The 15804-nt window shown below is 47.0% G+C and overlaps 1 protein-coding gene across 2 annotated transcripts; it reads right to left on the reverse strand.

The window, feature by feature from the left end:
* Nucleotides 1–4961: 4961 nt before the first annotated feature.
* LOC310810618 (uncharacterized protein) lies at nt 4962–11560 on the reverse strand. Of its 2 annotated transcripts, none has more exons than XM_083678452.1 (8): nt 11467–11560; nt 11331–11385; nt 10915–11062; nt 10127–10163; nt 9668–9891; nt 5664–9492; nt 5403–5478; nt 4962–5135 (listed from the first exon to the last, which is right to left on the reverse strand). In XM_083678452.1, the coding sequence occupies exons 1-8, from the start codon at nt 11482–11484 to the stop codon at nt 5044–5046; spliced, it is 4479 nt and encodes a 1492-aa protein (XP_083534578.1). In that variant the 5' UTR covers nt 11485–11560; the 3' UTR covers nt 4962–5043. The 2 variants fall into 2 exon arrangements, with proteins under 2 accessions (XP_083534578.1, XP_083534577.1); XM_083678451.1 differs by having other exon boundaries at nt 10915–11065.
* Between the last annotated feature and the right edge of the window lie 4244 nt (nt 11561–15804).

Consider the following 15804-nt stretch of genomic DNA (forward strand, 5'->3'; position numbering starts at 1 on the left):
GAGAGGAACTCTGTGGAAGACACAGAGGAGGAGAGGAAGTCTGTAGAAGACACCAAGGAGGAGAGGAACTCTGTAGAAGACACCGAGGAGGAGAGGAACTCTGTAGAAGACATCGAGGAGGAGAGGAACTCTGTAGAAGACACTGAGGAGGAGAGGAACTCTGTAGAAGACACAAAGCAGGAGAGGAACTCTGTGGAAGACACAGAGGAGGAGGAGAGGAACTCTGTAGAAGACACAAAGCAGGAGAGGAACTCTGTAGAAGACACAGAGGAGGAGAGGAACTCTGTGGAAGACACCGAGGAGGAGGAGAGGAACTCTGTAGAAGACACAGAGGAGGAGAGGAACTCTGTAGAAGACACAGAGGAGGAGGAGAGGAACTCTGTAGAAGACACAAAGCAGGAGAGGAACTCTGTAGAAGACACAGAGGAGGAGAGGAACTCTGTGGAAGACACCGAGGAGGAGGAGAGGAACTCTGTAGAAGACACCGAGGAGGAGAGGAACTCTGTGGAAGACACTGAGGAGGAGGAGAGGAACTCTGTAGAAGACACAGAGGAGGAGGAGAGGAACTCTGTAGAAGACACAGAGGAGGAGAGGAACTCTGTAGAAGACACAGAGGAGGAGGAGAGGAACTCTGTAGAAGACGCAGAGGAGGAGGAGAGGAACTCTGTAGAAGACACAGAGGAGGAGAGGAACTCTGTAGAAGACACAAAGCAGGAGAGGAACTCTGTAGAAGACACCGAAGAGGAGAGGAACTCTGTAGAAGACACCGAGGAGGAGGAGAGGAACTCTGTAGAAGACACCGAGGAGGAGGAGAGGAACTCTGTAGAAGACACTAAGGAGGAGGAGAGGAACTCTGTGGAAGACACCGAGGAGGAGGAGAGGAACTCTGTGGAAGTCAGTGTGAGTGGTGTGAGTGCTGCCCAGCATGGCACCAGTGCAGATGATGTCCCTGGTGAAGCCAGTACCACCAGTGAACAGAGCGACAGGGTTTTGTTTACGAGACTCCCCTCAGACTCCCCTCAAGTCCCCTCAGACTCCCCTCGAGTCCCCTCAGACTCCCCTCAAGTCCCCTTCAGCTCCACTGTCCAGGCTCCAGCCAACTGCCCTGTCCATGGTAGCTACACCGCTACGCTAACAGCTGCTCAACACTGTGATAACGACACTGGGGCCCCCATCGCGAGCACCAGTGAGGGGGTTGTTATCCTGGTCACCGCCACCGCCACCGTCCCCGTCCCCACATCTGCCAGCCCCACCTCGGTGTCTGAAGACCCCACAAGAGTGATGCGTCGGGAGGCCACATCCTCCAGCGAGGCCCAGTACCCTGCGTCCTCGACCACCACCACCACCACCCCCAGGCCCACCTCCGCCAGCCCCCCCACCACCACCTCCAGCATCCCCCCCACCACGGTGCCTGAAGGCCCCACAAGAGTGACGCATCAGGAGGCCACGTCCTCCAGCGAACCCCACTACGACACCTCCACCGTTCTGGAACCTAAGGGGGAGGAACACATCTCCTGGAGACAGAAACTCTCTGTTTGGAAAATGTTACCATGGCTACGGAGGCCTTAGAACTCCGGAACCGGAACGTGTGTGTGTGTGTGTGGGAGGGAGGGAGATCTGGGTTTAAAGTCAAGTTGAAGTGTTATTTTTGTTTTGACATGGTAACATGGACATTCTTTTTGTTTTCTGTGTGCCAGACATATTACTGTTTGTTCTTGAAATATATATTTTAAAAATAAATTGTCCCAAATGTTTTTATGTGTTATGTTCTTCTTGACATGAACTGTCTTTGTGAAGAATGGACTTTGTTTGAGAACATCTGGTTCTCTCCCTCTGTATGTGTGTTTGGTACCATTCCTTATTCCGTTCCAGGCATTACAATGAGCCCGTCCTCCGATTTCTCCCTCCACCAGGCTGGTGTTGACCCCTAATGACCTCTTCACCCCCACTACCGTCCTGCACAAGTTTCTCTCCTGTTAATTAAAAAATTCTTCTAGCATCGTGACTGCCAATGGCCCCTGGTCTGAGCAATGATTACTTTATCTTATGATGACTGATGGATATATGATTCACTTACTTAAAACAAATGTATTTGTTGTATGTTGCTTTGGATAAAGGCGTCTGCTAAATGTAAATGGTGTACGTTCATATCAACATGAGATAAACATGTAGGCCTCAGGGTGGGTTCTAGGACAAAGATTAAGTCTAACTCTGGGCTAAAATGCGTCTTCGATGGAGATCTTCTATTGAAAATGCTATTTAGTCTGGGGCTAGGCTTAATCTGATTGGCTTGGTTTGTGTGAGGTGAAGCCCAGATAGGTGAGCAGCAATGACACTAAGTGTTCACTAAGGGTTGGTGCAACAATAGACCGGTTTCTTACCAAAATAACAAATTGTATTCGTCATGTACACAATATACTAGGTACAGTGCAATGAAATATTTAGGGGGAGCAACTCCTCAACATGCACACACATATACACACACACACCCACACCTTCAGCCAGGCAGCAGTAAGCAGACGACAGCCGAGTGTCTGAGAATAGCAAGAGGACAGCTAATTTTAAAGTCATCAAGCCGCCTTCCCATCACAGCTGACTGGTTGACTGGTGATGTTTGATGCTTCTGAGGCCCGGGGCTGGAGACTGCTGAGACTCTGAACCAGCTGAGTTTATACAAGCTAGACAAAGACAGCAGAGCTGGCAAGGACAGGAGTTTATGGTAATAATGGACATGAACGCCTCAGCTCACCTACCAGAGGGACCAACAGCTGAACAGGTAGAGTCCATGGAAGGGACTGATCGGGTTAGGGTTAGGGTTAGGGATAGGGTTAGAGTTAGGGTTAGGGTTAGGGTTAGGGTTTGGGTTGGGGATAGGGTTAGGGTTAGGGTTAGAGTTAGGGCTAGGGTTAGGGTTAGGGTTAGGGATAGGGTTAGGGTTAGGGATAGAGATAGGGATAGGGATAGGGTTAGGGTTAGGGATAGGGTTAGGGTTAGAGATAGGGATAGGGATAGGGATAGGGATAGGGTTAGGGTTAGGGTTAGGGTTTGGGTTGGGGATAGGGTGAGGGTTAGGGTTTGGGTTAGGGATAGAGATAGGGATAGGGTTAGGGTTAGGGTTAGGGATAGGGTTAGGGTTAGAGATAGGGATAGGGTTAGGGATAGGGATAGGGATAGGGTTAGGGTTTGGGTTGGGGATAGGGTGAGGGTTAGGGTTTGGGATAGGGATAGGGTTAGGGTTTGGGTTGGGGTTAGGGTTAGAGTTAGGGATAGGGCTATGGTTAGGGTTAGGCTTAGGGTTAGGGATAGGGTTTGGGTTGGGGTTAGGGATAGGGATAGGGATAGGGTGAGGGTTAGATGAGGACTCATGTTGAGTGTGTGTGTGTGTGTGTGTGTGTGAAAGAGTGTGTGTGTGTGGTACATGAGAGACACGAAAGGTGGAGGTTGAAGTGTTGTAAAGTGCACATTATATTACACCCTAACTTTGAATATTGAAATAGTGTTCCCGGCTGATGTCCTGCAGGATGATCAATATTGACCTTGACAACAGCAAGATGACCTGAGGAATTTGCATGGTGCCATGGCAACACAGGCCCATTGTGATATGGTGACTGGTAAGCCATAAATTAAGGAGACAGGAAGCCTAAAGAGACACACAGGTAGACATTGGACAGAGAAGGACTCCACATAGACACAGAGAGACAGAGAAGAGAGAGACAGAGAGAGAGAAGAGAGAGACAGAGAAGAGAGGGAGAGAGAGACAGAGAGAGAAGAGAGAGAGAGAGAGAGAGAGAGGAAGAGAAGAGATTGAGAGAGGAAGAGATAGAGAGAGAGAAGAGAGAGAGACAGAGAAGAGAGAGACACAGAGAGGGAGAGAGATAGAGAGAGAGAGAGAGAGAGAGAGAGAAGAGAGAGAGAGAGAGAGAGAGAGAAGAAGAAGAAATGATTGGTGAGTGAATTGGTGAGTGTGTAGATTGTATCGATATAAGTATTAAGGTTGTGTGTGTGTGCCTGCATCTGTTTGCTCACCTGTGTGTGTGTGGGTGTGCGAGTATGTGGGTGCCTGCGTGCGTGCCTGTGTGTGTGTGTGTGTGTTCTGTTGCATTCGGTATTTGAATTCATTGCACCCTCACCTGTCTTTTTGTTTTTGCTCGTCATGTTATAAATGTGTTATAAACATCCTTTACTACATTTGTCCAAACGTTTACTTTATCTTATACCTCTTCTTCTGTGATAATGGTCCTCCTGTGCAGAAGACCACATGTGCATGTTACACATATACACAGATACTACTACTGGAGGACACTTACCCATCACAGAGGAGAGAAACAGACCCCACTGCATGGCTTCACCTTTTTTTAAAATTGCTTTTCATGTTTGACTTGATTTAGTTTCTATTTGGTCTGTTTGTTTTTATTTATTTTTCGTTTTTATTTGTGTTTATTGTGTTTTTATTGTTCCCTTTGTTCTCCCTGATAAAGTGTCTTCGAGTTTCTAGAAAAACACAAAGCAAGTCAAATGTAGTAGTATTATTATTATTATTATTATTATTATTATTATATATTTCTAAAATTCTCCAGCATCATATTTACTGTGACCTCTTACTTCGAAGGACCCTAAGCACCACAATCCTTGAGGGATATGTCTGGTAGTGGTGTTAGTGAGCCAGTAGGGGGCACTCCTCCCTCTGGTCTGAGTCAATGGCCCTTTCTCAATTTAACAAGCTACTTGGCTGTGGTTCAGACCAATATACTCATGGTTTCTGAGTGTGTGAGGCTCATCGTGGCAGGGTCAGAATGGAGCTACTGTCACCTATCGGTGAGTAATGGTAAATGCTGTATGTTTCACCCTTAATGTATGGACCCACACAATGGTGTAGTGGCAGCACCCTCTGGTGGCTTTAAGCTGTAAATGTAGGAGTATTTCCTATTCATATGGTGTCAATGAATCACACTGGGAAGGTGCATGATTAAATCCAACTGTGAAATGAGAAAAGACAAGGAATACAGTAGATTGAATGCAACACAAACACATTTAGTGAATCACTTAGGTGGGCTTCTGGGTCGTCCTGGAGGTCTTCTTGAAGGGGTTACACAGGCCCTTGTTGACAGCTGACACCATCCTCCTGAAGAGGGCCGCTAGAGGCAGGAGGAAGAGGGGAAAAAAGAGAGGAGAGAGGGAGGGAGAGGGAGAGAGAGAGAGGGAGAGAGAGAGAGGGAGAGAGAGAGAGAGGGAGAGAGAGAGAGAGAGAGAGATGACATTAATTTAACACAGAATTCATGTTTTTCATTACATGTTGTCTCATAGTGCATTGATACTTGTAGTAATATTGTTGATTAGCTGATTCATGCAGTTGAACTCATATCAACCCTGTAGCAGAAGGATCGTCCTATCAGTGGACTTACGGAAGCAGCTTTCAACCTTCGGCTCCTGTGCTGCCTCTGGGGCCGGGCTGTCCTTCCGGTTGCTCTTCTTGGAGCGCTGTGAAAGAATCAAGTATTACAAAAGAAAATAACATGGCAATGATAGGCCTGTCTGTAATAAATGAAATTGGTAAGACACCAAAACTCCTAAAGTACTGTTGTGTGTATATATATATATAGGTGACAGACAACATAACAGTCATAATGTTTGCAATGTATAAAGTATAGTAAAATCCAGTTTACCTTGAAGCTGGCCTTGAGCTGGCTGAGCTTCGGGAGGAACGTGAGGAACCTGGACCTCCTCTTTCCTTTGGGCTCAGCCTGGGCCGTCTCAGTCTGAGCCTCACTCCCGGACGGCGACACACACATCCTAACTGACCCTAATTCTACAGAGCCACTCGCCTTCACGCTACTCTGGCGCCCACCGGTACCAAAGAGCGTGGGGCAGGGGGAACATGTGACAGGCTGACAGCCGTCAATAACCTCACCCAGAGCTGTCACCTTCCCGGGCTCCTCGGGCGACTCCGACTCCAGAGAGATTGTGTCCATGACTTGCTGGACCATGGCCGTCGTGAACAGGTTCACAGTCTGGTCGTAGATCTGTGAGCTGCACTCGGAGACCGCAGAGCTTCTGCGGCTGGAGGAGACGGCTTTCTGATGTAAGCCCCAGGACGTGGGAGGGACGAGGAGAGGAGCCAACAGACGCTTCACTGACTCCTCAGCGAATGCGTAAATCAGCTCAGAGGGACAGAGCCCCCTTGTTACTCTCCCTTTCTGTGTGGATTTTAACAAAACAGAGTCTGAGAGACTTCTGCCAGCTCCCGCATGCTGCACAGAGATGTTTCTGTGTACAATCATCAGTCGGTCGACCAGGTCACGGGACAGAGCCTGGACCTTCCCTTGGGACAGGAGCTCCTCCAGTCTACCCAGAGGGGCAGTGAAGTCAGATGATGGGGAAGAGGCCTGCTGCAGCTCTGCAGGATTGAAAAGTGTGTCCACAATGGCAGCCATGATGTCCCTAGCACCAGCCAATGATGATTCCAGCACTGAATCATTCTGATCATCAACATCATCATCATCACTCACGTCAATTGTTGAGCTATGCACAAAGGGGCAACTAATGACTTTTTGTAGCTCAGATGGAGAGGGGGTCCCAGGGAGTGTGAAAGACATGTCTTCCAATGTCCTCTCTGACTTCAATGTTTTCGAGGAGGACGTGGACATAGAGGAGGTGGTTCTAGGTTCACTGTCTTCACAGTAAACCTTCTCCAAGTTCTCCAGCATAGTTCCCACCATGCTGTATAACCCAGAGAGCTCCCCTGTCCTATTCAACAGGTCTGACTTGGATATTTCCTCCTGGACTACACCCAGGATTTGGCTAACACTTTTCTTGGCCTGTGCTATTTGGCTTTTGGACTGGGGCTGCTTACGTAAAGACAGAAAATCACTCAACTTGTGCCGCAGACTGTTGTACAGCCTTTGTGCCGTGGACCAAATGTCCATCTCGGACACGCTAACCCCACTCTCAGAGGCCTCCGAGTCTCTAAAACTGCCCAGCAAAAGACCAGATTCTGCGGGTCCAACAGTGATAGGAGACTCGCCTCTCTGGAAAAGGCCTTTTACACCCTCAACAACGGTGCCCAAAATATCCATCGCTGCAGAGTCCGTACCGGCAGTGTACGTGGTGGAGGGACCTTGTAAAAGGTCCAAATGGGAGTGGCCGACCCTGCTGGTGAGGGACTCGGAGTCTGAGCACCTTGAGGACTTAATGAGGATCTTCCTCACAGCGCGAGTTCCCCTCCTCTTAAACCTAATGGACGTCAGCTCTCTAATGACCTCTTGTGGAGCGACATTCACACCCTCCGATGATGTCGTCTTGGAGGAGGAGATGTCCTCTAGGCAGCCAATGATACCCTCGACAAACTGAGAGATCACCAGGGATTCATTCGACCACGTCATTGGCACAGAGGACGACTCCTCCTCCTTTGACACCTCAGACCTAGCCGACACCACAAGCCTGCGGACCACCTCTTTAGTTTGGGTGTCCAAGAACACTTGACTGACCTGGAAAGACCCTCTAAAAGGCTCGCTACGCCCCCTACGGAGCACCGCTCCCGATGACCCCTGACCCCTCATGACACCTGACAGAATAGGCTGGCTCATGCTAGACTGAGGGGACTTCACATTTGAATTTAAAACCGTGGTGGCATTAACTTCCACCGACGCCAGAGGCTCTTCTCCCTGAAGTGGGACCTGATCCTGAGCCAGAACCCCATAACGCACATAAAACCCTCTAACCTTAGCCTGTAGTCTCTTAAAGAGACTGATAGCGACGGATAAAGATTTGATCTTTTTACCAGGCCAAGCTGACTGGGAAACCGCCTTAAAGTCAGAGGCGAACATCTCAATGATTTCTGAGGCCTCACGTTCCACAACCATGGGGCTCAGGCTGGTCTGGCTTGACAGACGGATTGACAGCTCAGACCTATTGGTGAAGACGTGGGCAGACACATCTCTGAGAGGTCTAAGAAGCACCTCGCTCACTGAGTTCGTGGCCTTAGTTTTAAACCCCTTACTACAGAGTCTGTCAACGGCTGGAATCGAGGGGGCAGCAATGGTTTTGCTTTGGAGTTTAGTGCTGGTAAAACTCGCCTTTGCGCTAAGTTCGGGGGACAATCTGTAAGAGGATCGAGAACTAGCAAGCACTTCCTCTGAGGGGGAGGGGCTGTTTGAGGGTGTGAAAACCCTTAGCTGGGACAGCACATCCCCCACAAAAACACCAGCCACAAGGGATTCCTCAGACAACCTCCTCCCGATAGATGACTCAGACTCCACTTTTGCCATTAATTCAAAAGTAGTCAGTAGCCCCCCAATGACTTCTTTGGTGCTCTCGTCAAGGTGGGTTTGGGAGTCACATCCAGCCCTCAGCGGCTGGGAACACTCCCTCAGAGGGGGGGTCTCTACATCCTCAGAGCTGACCTCCTGTCGGGGCTCCTCGAGGGATGATGACGTCACCGAATCTGCTCCGCTGGTGGCAGAACCTGCGTGGAAGAACTCTGCCAATTTACTCTGCAGGTTGCTGTAGAGCCTCAACATGGCAGAGAAGACCCTCTGCCTCCTGCTGGGACGTCCACCGGGCCGGTCAACGGAGGACGCGGCGTCGTGATCCATGCCTCCAGCGTGGACCGTGCTGTCCCCCGCCTCCACGGCCTGCGCTGTCATGTCCTTCACCTCTGCCACAAATGTATCAACGATCTTGTCCGCCTCAGCGTCACAATCGGCGTCGAAAGCATTGGTGGCAGATGGTGAGGTGACATGAGAGCCACGCTCATTGGTTAAGCTGGGAGTGGCACTGACAGGCCGGGATGACCGCACAGAGCCGCTCTGAGACGATCCACTTCTTCTCCGGAGAATTCCACTGACAGCCCTTGAAGCTTTTGTGTGGAACTCCTGACTCTCGATGACGACGAGATAATTCTGGCTCACCGTAGCCTCAGAGGCTCCAGAATCACCGGGGGTGATTCTGGTCTCTTCTGAGGACTGTGAGCCTCCCTGATATGAGTCATCTTGGTTGTCGCTTTGGGATAACAACTGTATTTTCAGTGCCACCTCCCTGAGCATATCCGCTGCGTCCTGTCCGCCTCCCAGTGTCTCCTTGCAGCCCTCCATGGTCTCAACGAGGGCGGCCATTACCTCACCTGTCATCGGAGCAAGAATCTCTTCACTTACCTCCATACTTACCTTCTCCGGGGCTGGCGACGCTGAGGGACCCTGTCCGGTGACCCCAAACGCCTGGAGAGTGCCAGAGATCACGCGCACCATCTCCTCGGTGGCCGGCATGGCGTTCTTCCTCTCGGTCATCACTGGGGACGATCTCCCAGAGGGGGTGTAGGCCACGACAACCGAGAAGGCGGAGTTCAGCTGGCTGAGAGTTTCCCCCACCAGAGCTCTGGTCAGTTCAGGCGAGGAAGAACCGTCATCACCCAGGGCCTGGAGTATGGTGTCAGCCGTCACCCCAAAGTAGACCTTGAGGGGGTCTCTCACAGGCACCCTCTGCAGGGACGTCTTGGAGCTACAAACACAAACATGAACACAAACATGAGCACTACATCTGACACATCAACGTCTGATGTCTGAAACATTATGCCACACAATTATTGTAGCTTAAAAAAAGAACATATCTTTCTTATGAAGAGTTGGGCCTCTTCATAAGTGGATGTGTAAATTGGCCCTGGTTGACAGCTTACCTCGGGGGAGAGGAGACTAGAGTGGGTCCAGCCTCCTGGTCCTGGGGGTTGGTACTGGAGGAGCGCTCTGGGTCCGACCCAGGGGCTGAAGTCTCCTCCTCCTCCTCCTGGCTGTCGTTCTGCTCTAAGATGAGCACCAGGGCCGGCAGGAAGACCCGGAAGGCCGTCTCACAGATGACCTTCACCACCCTGCGGCACAGTCGGCCCAGCTGCATCCTGGTCGTCTGCGGTTCCACAAGGAGAACACAACATCATCATATTGCATGTGTTGGTGAAGCTATGATGTATGGTATGTTATAATATGAAAATATATATATTTACTTTTGTTCATTTTACAGAAAATAAACGCAAATCAGATTTAATAGGTGAGAATGTTAAGGACACAGCGCATTGTGTTGCATTTGTCTATGAAATGTGCGATACAAATAAAGGTTGATTGATTGATTAATCACAACTTACAGGGTCTCTCATGCCCTTACGGATCACTCTCCATTGCCTGAATGATAAAGAAACAAGGAAACATTTTCAGCTGTTGTTTTTGTTTTGTTTACAGTGTTTCAGACATAGTAGAAACATGGCTACAGAAAAAACAAAGCTAAACACAGCCCACAATAACAACAACAACAACAACAACACAGCTACACACAATAACAACAACAACAATAACAACACAGCTACACACAATAACAACAACAACAACAACAACAACACAGCTACACACAATAACAACAAAAACAACAAAAACAAAAACACAGCTACACACAATAATAACAATAACACAGCTACACAGAACAACAACAATAACAATAACACAGCTACACACAATAACAACAACAGCTACACTCAATAACAACAACAAAAACACAGCTACACACAACAACAACAACAAAAACACAGCTACACACAATAACAACAACAACAATAACAACACAGCTACACACAATAACAACAACAACACAGCTACACACAATAATAACAAGAACAATAACAATAACACAGCTACACACAATAACAACAACAACACAGCTACACACAATAATAACAACAACAACAACAACAAAGCAAAACACAGCCCACAATACCAACAACACAACTACACACATTAACAACAACAATAACAACAGAGCTACACACAATAACAACAACAACAACAACAACAACAACAAAGCTACACACAGCACAGAACAACAACAAGCACAGCCCCCCTACTGAAAAATCCCTCCATTACAGAGAGACCTTAAACATACTTATCAGTCAGACTCCTCAGGAAGTTGATCAGGATGGGGTACACCTCTTCTTCGGCACTCTGATGTGCCTTCTCCTCCAGGAGCTCAATCACTGCAGCTCGGTTCTCAAACCTGTCTGGAGACCGGGGTCCAGGTGGAGGGGAGGGAGCTGCTGGCAAATACAAGCAGAAGTATATACAGTTGTATCTAAAGACTAAATATCTATGATTTACAGAATATATTTCAAATACAAAATGAAAGTTGTGTCTAAATACAGTATATATATCCTATATGTGATAGAATATATCTGTATATAAATACTGCAGCATTTCTAAGAAGAAGTCTTCCATCCAACTGCACATCATCTGAATTAATAATTGTGTGGATTTTAAACTGTCACAGAAAAGCATTGTAACATGATAAAGGGAATCTCTAACCTGTGTTGGTGGCCTTCTCAACCATGGTCTTCTTGCCACTACTCTTCTTCTGAGCCTTCAAGAAAATACACGGATCAGATCACACATGATAAGATCTAGTCACACCAACACAATAACGCATTCACGACATGCTTACCTCTTTTTTGTTCGGCATTGTCAAAGCAAATGTGGAAACGCGGTTGAACCGTGGACAGTCGTTTTAGTTCAGCGTAATACACGTTTGACAAACAGTGGCGGCTTTTGACCTGCAGGAACTGCTGACGTAGGAGCAGGTGTCATAACATAACGACGGCGTCACAATACGGCCGGTGCCATGGTGACCACGGGACTGTGCAACTTAACTAATGCTAACACTAATACTACTACTAATAATAATAATACTAATACTAATACTAATAATAGGAAGCCTAATAATAATGATCATGGTAATATTTCACAGATTTCGTGTATTTGTCTTAAAGTTGGATAGCAAAATCACCAACACTTCGGCGAAGCAACAACATGCATTTTCGTTGTATGGACATGTTCATACATGCCGTATAATCAGGCCCATGTATTCATAACAACAGGAATTGGCAGCTGATCATAAACTGTTCAAATAAAAGCGGATGTAGGCCTAGATTGTGTGCGATACCAACATCTTGTTCAAATAATATCCAAATTCAAGTTGTTGATTCACACCTCAACCATACATCACACCTGCTTACTGCACTGCTGGTGTTACAGTGTAGGCCTGGATGTCGTAGGAGGGATGCTTTTAACACGGAGTCACCATGTATTAGTGCTGACCTTCACCTTAATGCTTGAAGCACTTTGCAACACGGATTAATTTCAGAGATTAACACATAGTATGATCATTGTACAGTGAGGAGCGATTCTAAAATCAATCCGAGTTCCATTTCAAAATATCTTAATTAATATCGCCGTAAAATAAAATGTATTCCACTACAATAGCGTACAATATTATATAATATGCAAGTACAAGTACACCACCCGCTAACCCTAACCCTAACCTCAAGGCCTAATTGGGCAGAAATGCCCAGTCAGAAAAATGCTAGCCTGTCTATTTGATGATCCTGCACGCGGTTACTTACCTTCTTGTTGTTCATATTTCCGTTGATATGTTCGGTAACTCGTCGGTGTGTCGGTGAATTATGTCTCAACTGATCAGAGTTGTGACCAACCGTTAACGACTGACGGTAAGAAACACGAGCAGCAACTTGGGTATGCTGTTTGACGTCACAGAGCCGCCGCGGAGGGGGGGCGGGGGGGCAGTTGTGGCGGGGTTGAGTTTGAGGGGGGGTTTAATAACATGCTTCATAATGACGCCAGAGAGTCCTATTAGGTCTACACACACACACACACACACACACACACACACACACACACACACACACACACACACTTGTCAACATTTGGTTGACTTCTGCTGGGTCATGGCTAATAAACGTGTGAACCACTATTATTATATTCCATGTAAATAGTACAATGTGGACACTGGGACTTCTCACAGCCCACCAGTAGAGGGCAGCACCCCACAGGCCAAAAGAGTCTACTAAACATCAATAATAGGAAAGAAGCACGACCTGTTCAATACAATCAGATTTACTTTATTTATAAGACAATTACAGGTATTCAAAATATACAGCACAATTTCAATGATAGGAAATATTTGTCATTGTGCGCACAAAGGTGAAAATGAAAAAGCTTCTTCAGTCTGAGTGGAGAGGGAGGACGGACGTGAGTAAACCTACGGTTATCTGAACGTTAGAAGCACCGTGTTGAAGTCATGCTACTCGTGGTTTGGCTTCTTGTCTCAGTCAATATCATGGAATTATTATTTGTCACAAAGACTAAACCAGTGCCTCAGACATGCTTAAAACTACTCATTATATGTACAGGTGTACAGGTGTTCCTACTAAAGTGCTCAGTGAGTGTATATATGAGTGTATATATATATATATATTCCATGATATTGACAATATATATATATGGAGCCCTGGAGCCCTGTCCCCCCAGGTCTGAGCCCTGTCCCCCCAGGTCTGAAGCCCTGTCCCCCCAGGTCTGGAGCCCTGTCCCCCCAGGTCTGGAGCCCTGTCCCCCCAGGTCTGGAGCCCTGTCCCCCCAGGTCTGAGCCCTGTCCCCCCAGGTCTGAAGCCCTGTCCCCCCAGGTCTGAAGCCCTGTCCCCCCAGGTCTGGAGCCCTGTCCCCCCAGGTCTGGAGCCCTGTCCCCCCAGGTCTGGAGCCCTGTCCCCCCAGGTCTGAAGCCCTGTCCCCCCAGGTCTGAGCCCTGTCCCCCCAGGTCTGAAGCCCTGTCCCCCCAGGTCTGGAGCCCTGTCCCCCCAGGTCTGGAGCCTTGCTCTGGATGTGGGGACAAACAGGTTGGCCTCAGCAGACCCGAGGCTGTGTGGGGAGGCAGGGTTGTAGGTTTGGAGCAGTGAGGCGAGGTAGGATGGGGCCAGGCCCTGGAGGGCTTTGTAGGTGGTGAGGAGGAGTTCAGAAGTCTGTTCTGTGCTTCATGGGTAGTGGAGTTGTTGGAGGACAGTGTGATGGGATCTCAGGAGGCGGTTTTGGTGAGGATCCGTGCAGATAAGTTTAAGTGTAAGATAAGTGTACATACTGATGTAAATTTAGGAGTTTGCTGGTGGTGCTGAATAGCATACTATTGCAGTGGTCTATGTATGAAGTCATTATCCAGTTGTGGGGGGACATGCAGCGTTCGGCCTGTAGAGGGATCTACAGGACCGTGGCCAGGGTTACGGAAGCGAGGCTTTGTTGCGCACCTGGTGCGAATGAAGCCTCGTTAACGAAATGGTTAAGATGTGTGTGCCTCTGCTTTCAGTAGGTGGGCTGGGAACGACGGTGACCAGGACGAAAAGGCTGAAAAGCTAAAAGAAGACGACGACGACGACGACCCCACGAACTATCAATATAAATAAACGGGATATTCCCTATCAAGCACTGCGTCCACACTGCAAAAAAGGCCCTCCTAGAAATAAGCCTAATATTCCTAAATCTAGCCAAATTATCTTGTATTGAGCAAAAACATCTGCCAATGGGGTAAGCAAAATATACTAGGTTAGAAGTCTAGCCACTGGAAAATCATAATGCGCCTTAAAACTAGACAAAAAGGCTAGAATTTGAGCAAACTGAGCTTACTACAAGCAATGCAATCATATTTATTTAAGACAGAGTAACTTAAAATGAGAAATTTAGTCTCTAAATGAGCTGATTATATATATATATTAATAACAAGCAAAAAGACTCTTAAAATAAGCATTTTATTCTCTTAATTGAGCTGACTTTAAGAATTAATACCTTGAAGTTATATTAATAACTAGCCAAAAAAGTTTAAAACAAGACACAATATCTTAAAACAGCACGATAAAAATAAGTTAATTTGTCTCAAATCAAGGCACCAGAAGCATCTTGTTTTTAGCATTTCTTTCTTTATTAAGAGATTTTTTAATCAACATGCTTCATTCAAAGCAATTGTTGTAACTTCTTCCTGTCAAAAGTGGTCACTGGTGTTTCCAATGGCGATCATGCAGTTATCCTCATAGACGAGCACAACTGGACAGGACAGGGGTCGCGGGCCAAGTATGCATCAGGGTCTTCTGAAGCCTAGATGACAAGAGTGGAAGTTTAGGAAAGTAACAAAAACTTTGTCCTGGACTGGGATACTTCCAAAAAAACACAACAATTAGGTCACTAACAACACTACCTTTTTTGTATAAATGACAGAGGCTTACCACAAAATAGAACAACAACTGAAAAATTAAATACTTTAAGTCTCACCGTAAGGACATGGAAAACAGCCTCGCTGCTTGCGCCCAGCTTCTTAGGTGGCATAGTGCTGGATGGGAAGAGCAGTGGCAGGGCTCTGAACACAGCAGTGGCATCCACTATTTTGAAAGAAAGCACAACACAAGGCAGTATGAGTAACCACTCATCATGAGATCTCAAAATATAAACTTGGACAAATCAAGGTATACAGTGACCTCACCTCCATCCAACGTTTTAGGGGGTTTCATCGCTTTTGAACATTCCAGTTGTACATTCAAATAAGGATCATATATAATATTTTGTTGCATATGTCCTGGTCTATCTATATTTTTTATCATCTTTTGCTAGAAATGGTAGAAAGAAGCTCATTAGAGTGTTCAGAGTTGAATTTTCAGCTTTCCCATATTCAAAAACCTACTTTTAGACACCAAGATCATCCAAATTGATCAAAGTGGTGAGATTATGTGTCAAATGTCCCCATCTACAAGTCTGCATGGCGGCCATCTTGGAAAATGGGTGGCCCGCGTGCTTTTTCAGAAGAATAATGTCTAAGGAGTATTTGTACCAAGTTTAGTGCTTGTATCACTATTTGAAAGATTGTTTCAGTTATCTGCTGCACTATAACAGAGTTACTGCTAAATAACGTTTTGGCAAAGACACAAAACATCTACCATGTTGTACTAGCCTG

This window comes from Argentina silus, assembly GCF_951799395.1.
Source record: "Argentina silus genome assembly, chromosome: 1".
NCBI lineage: Eukaryota > Metazoa > Chordata > Actinopteri > Argentiniformes > Argentinidae > Argentina > Argentina silus.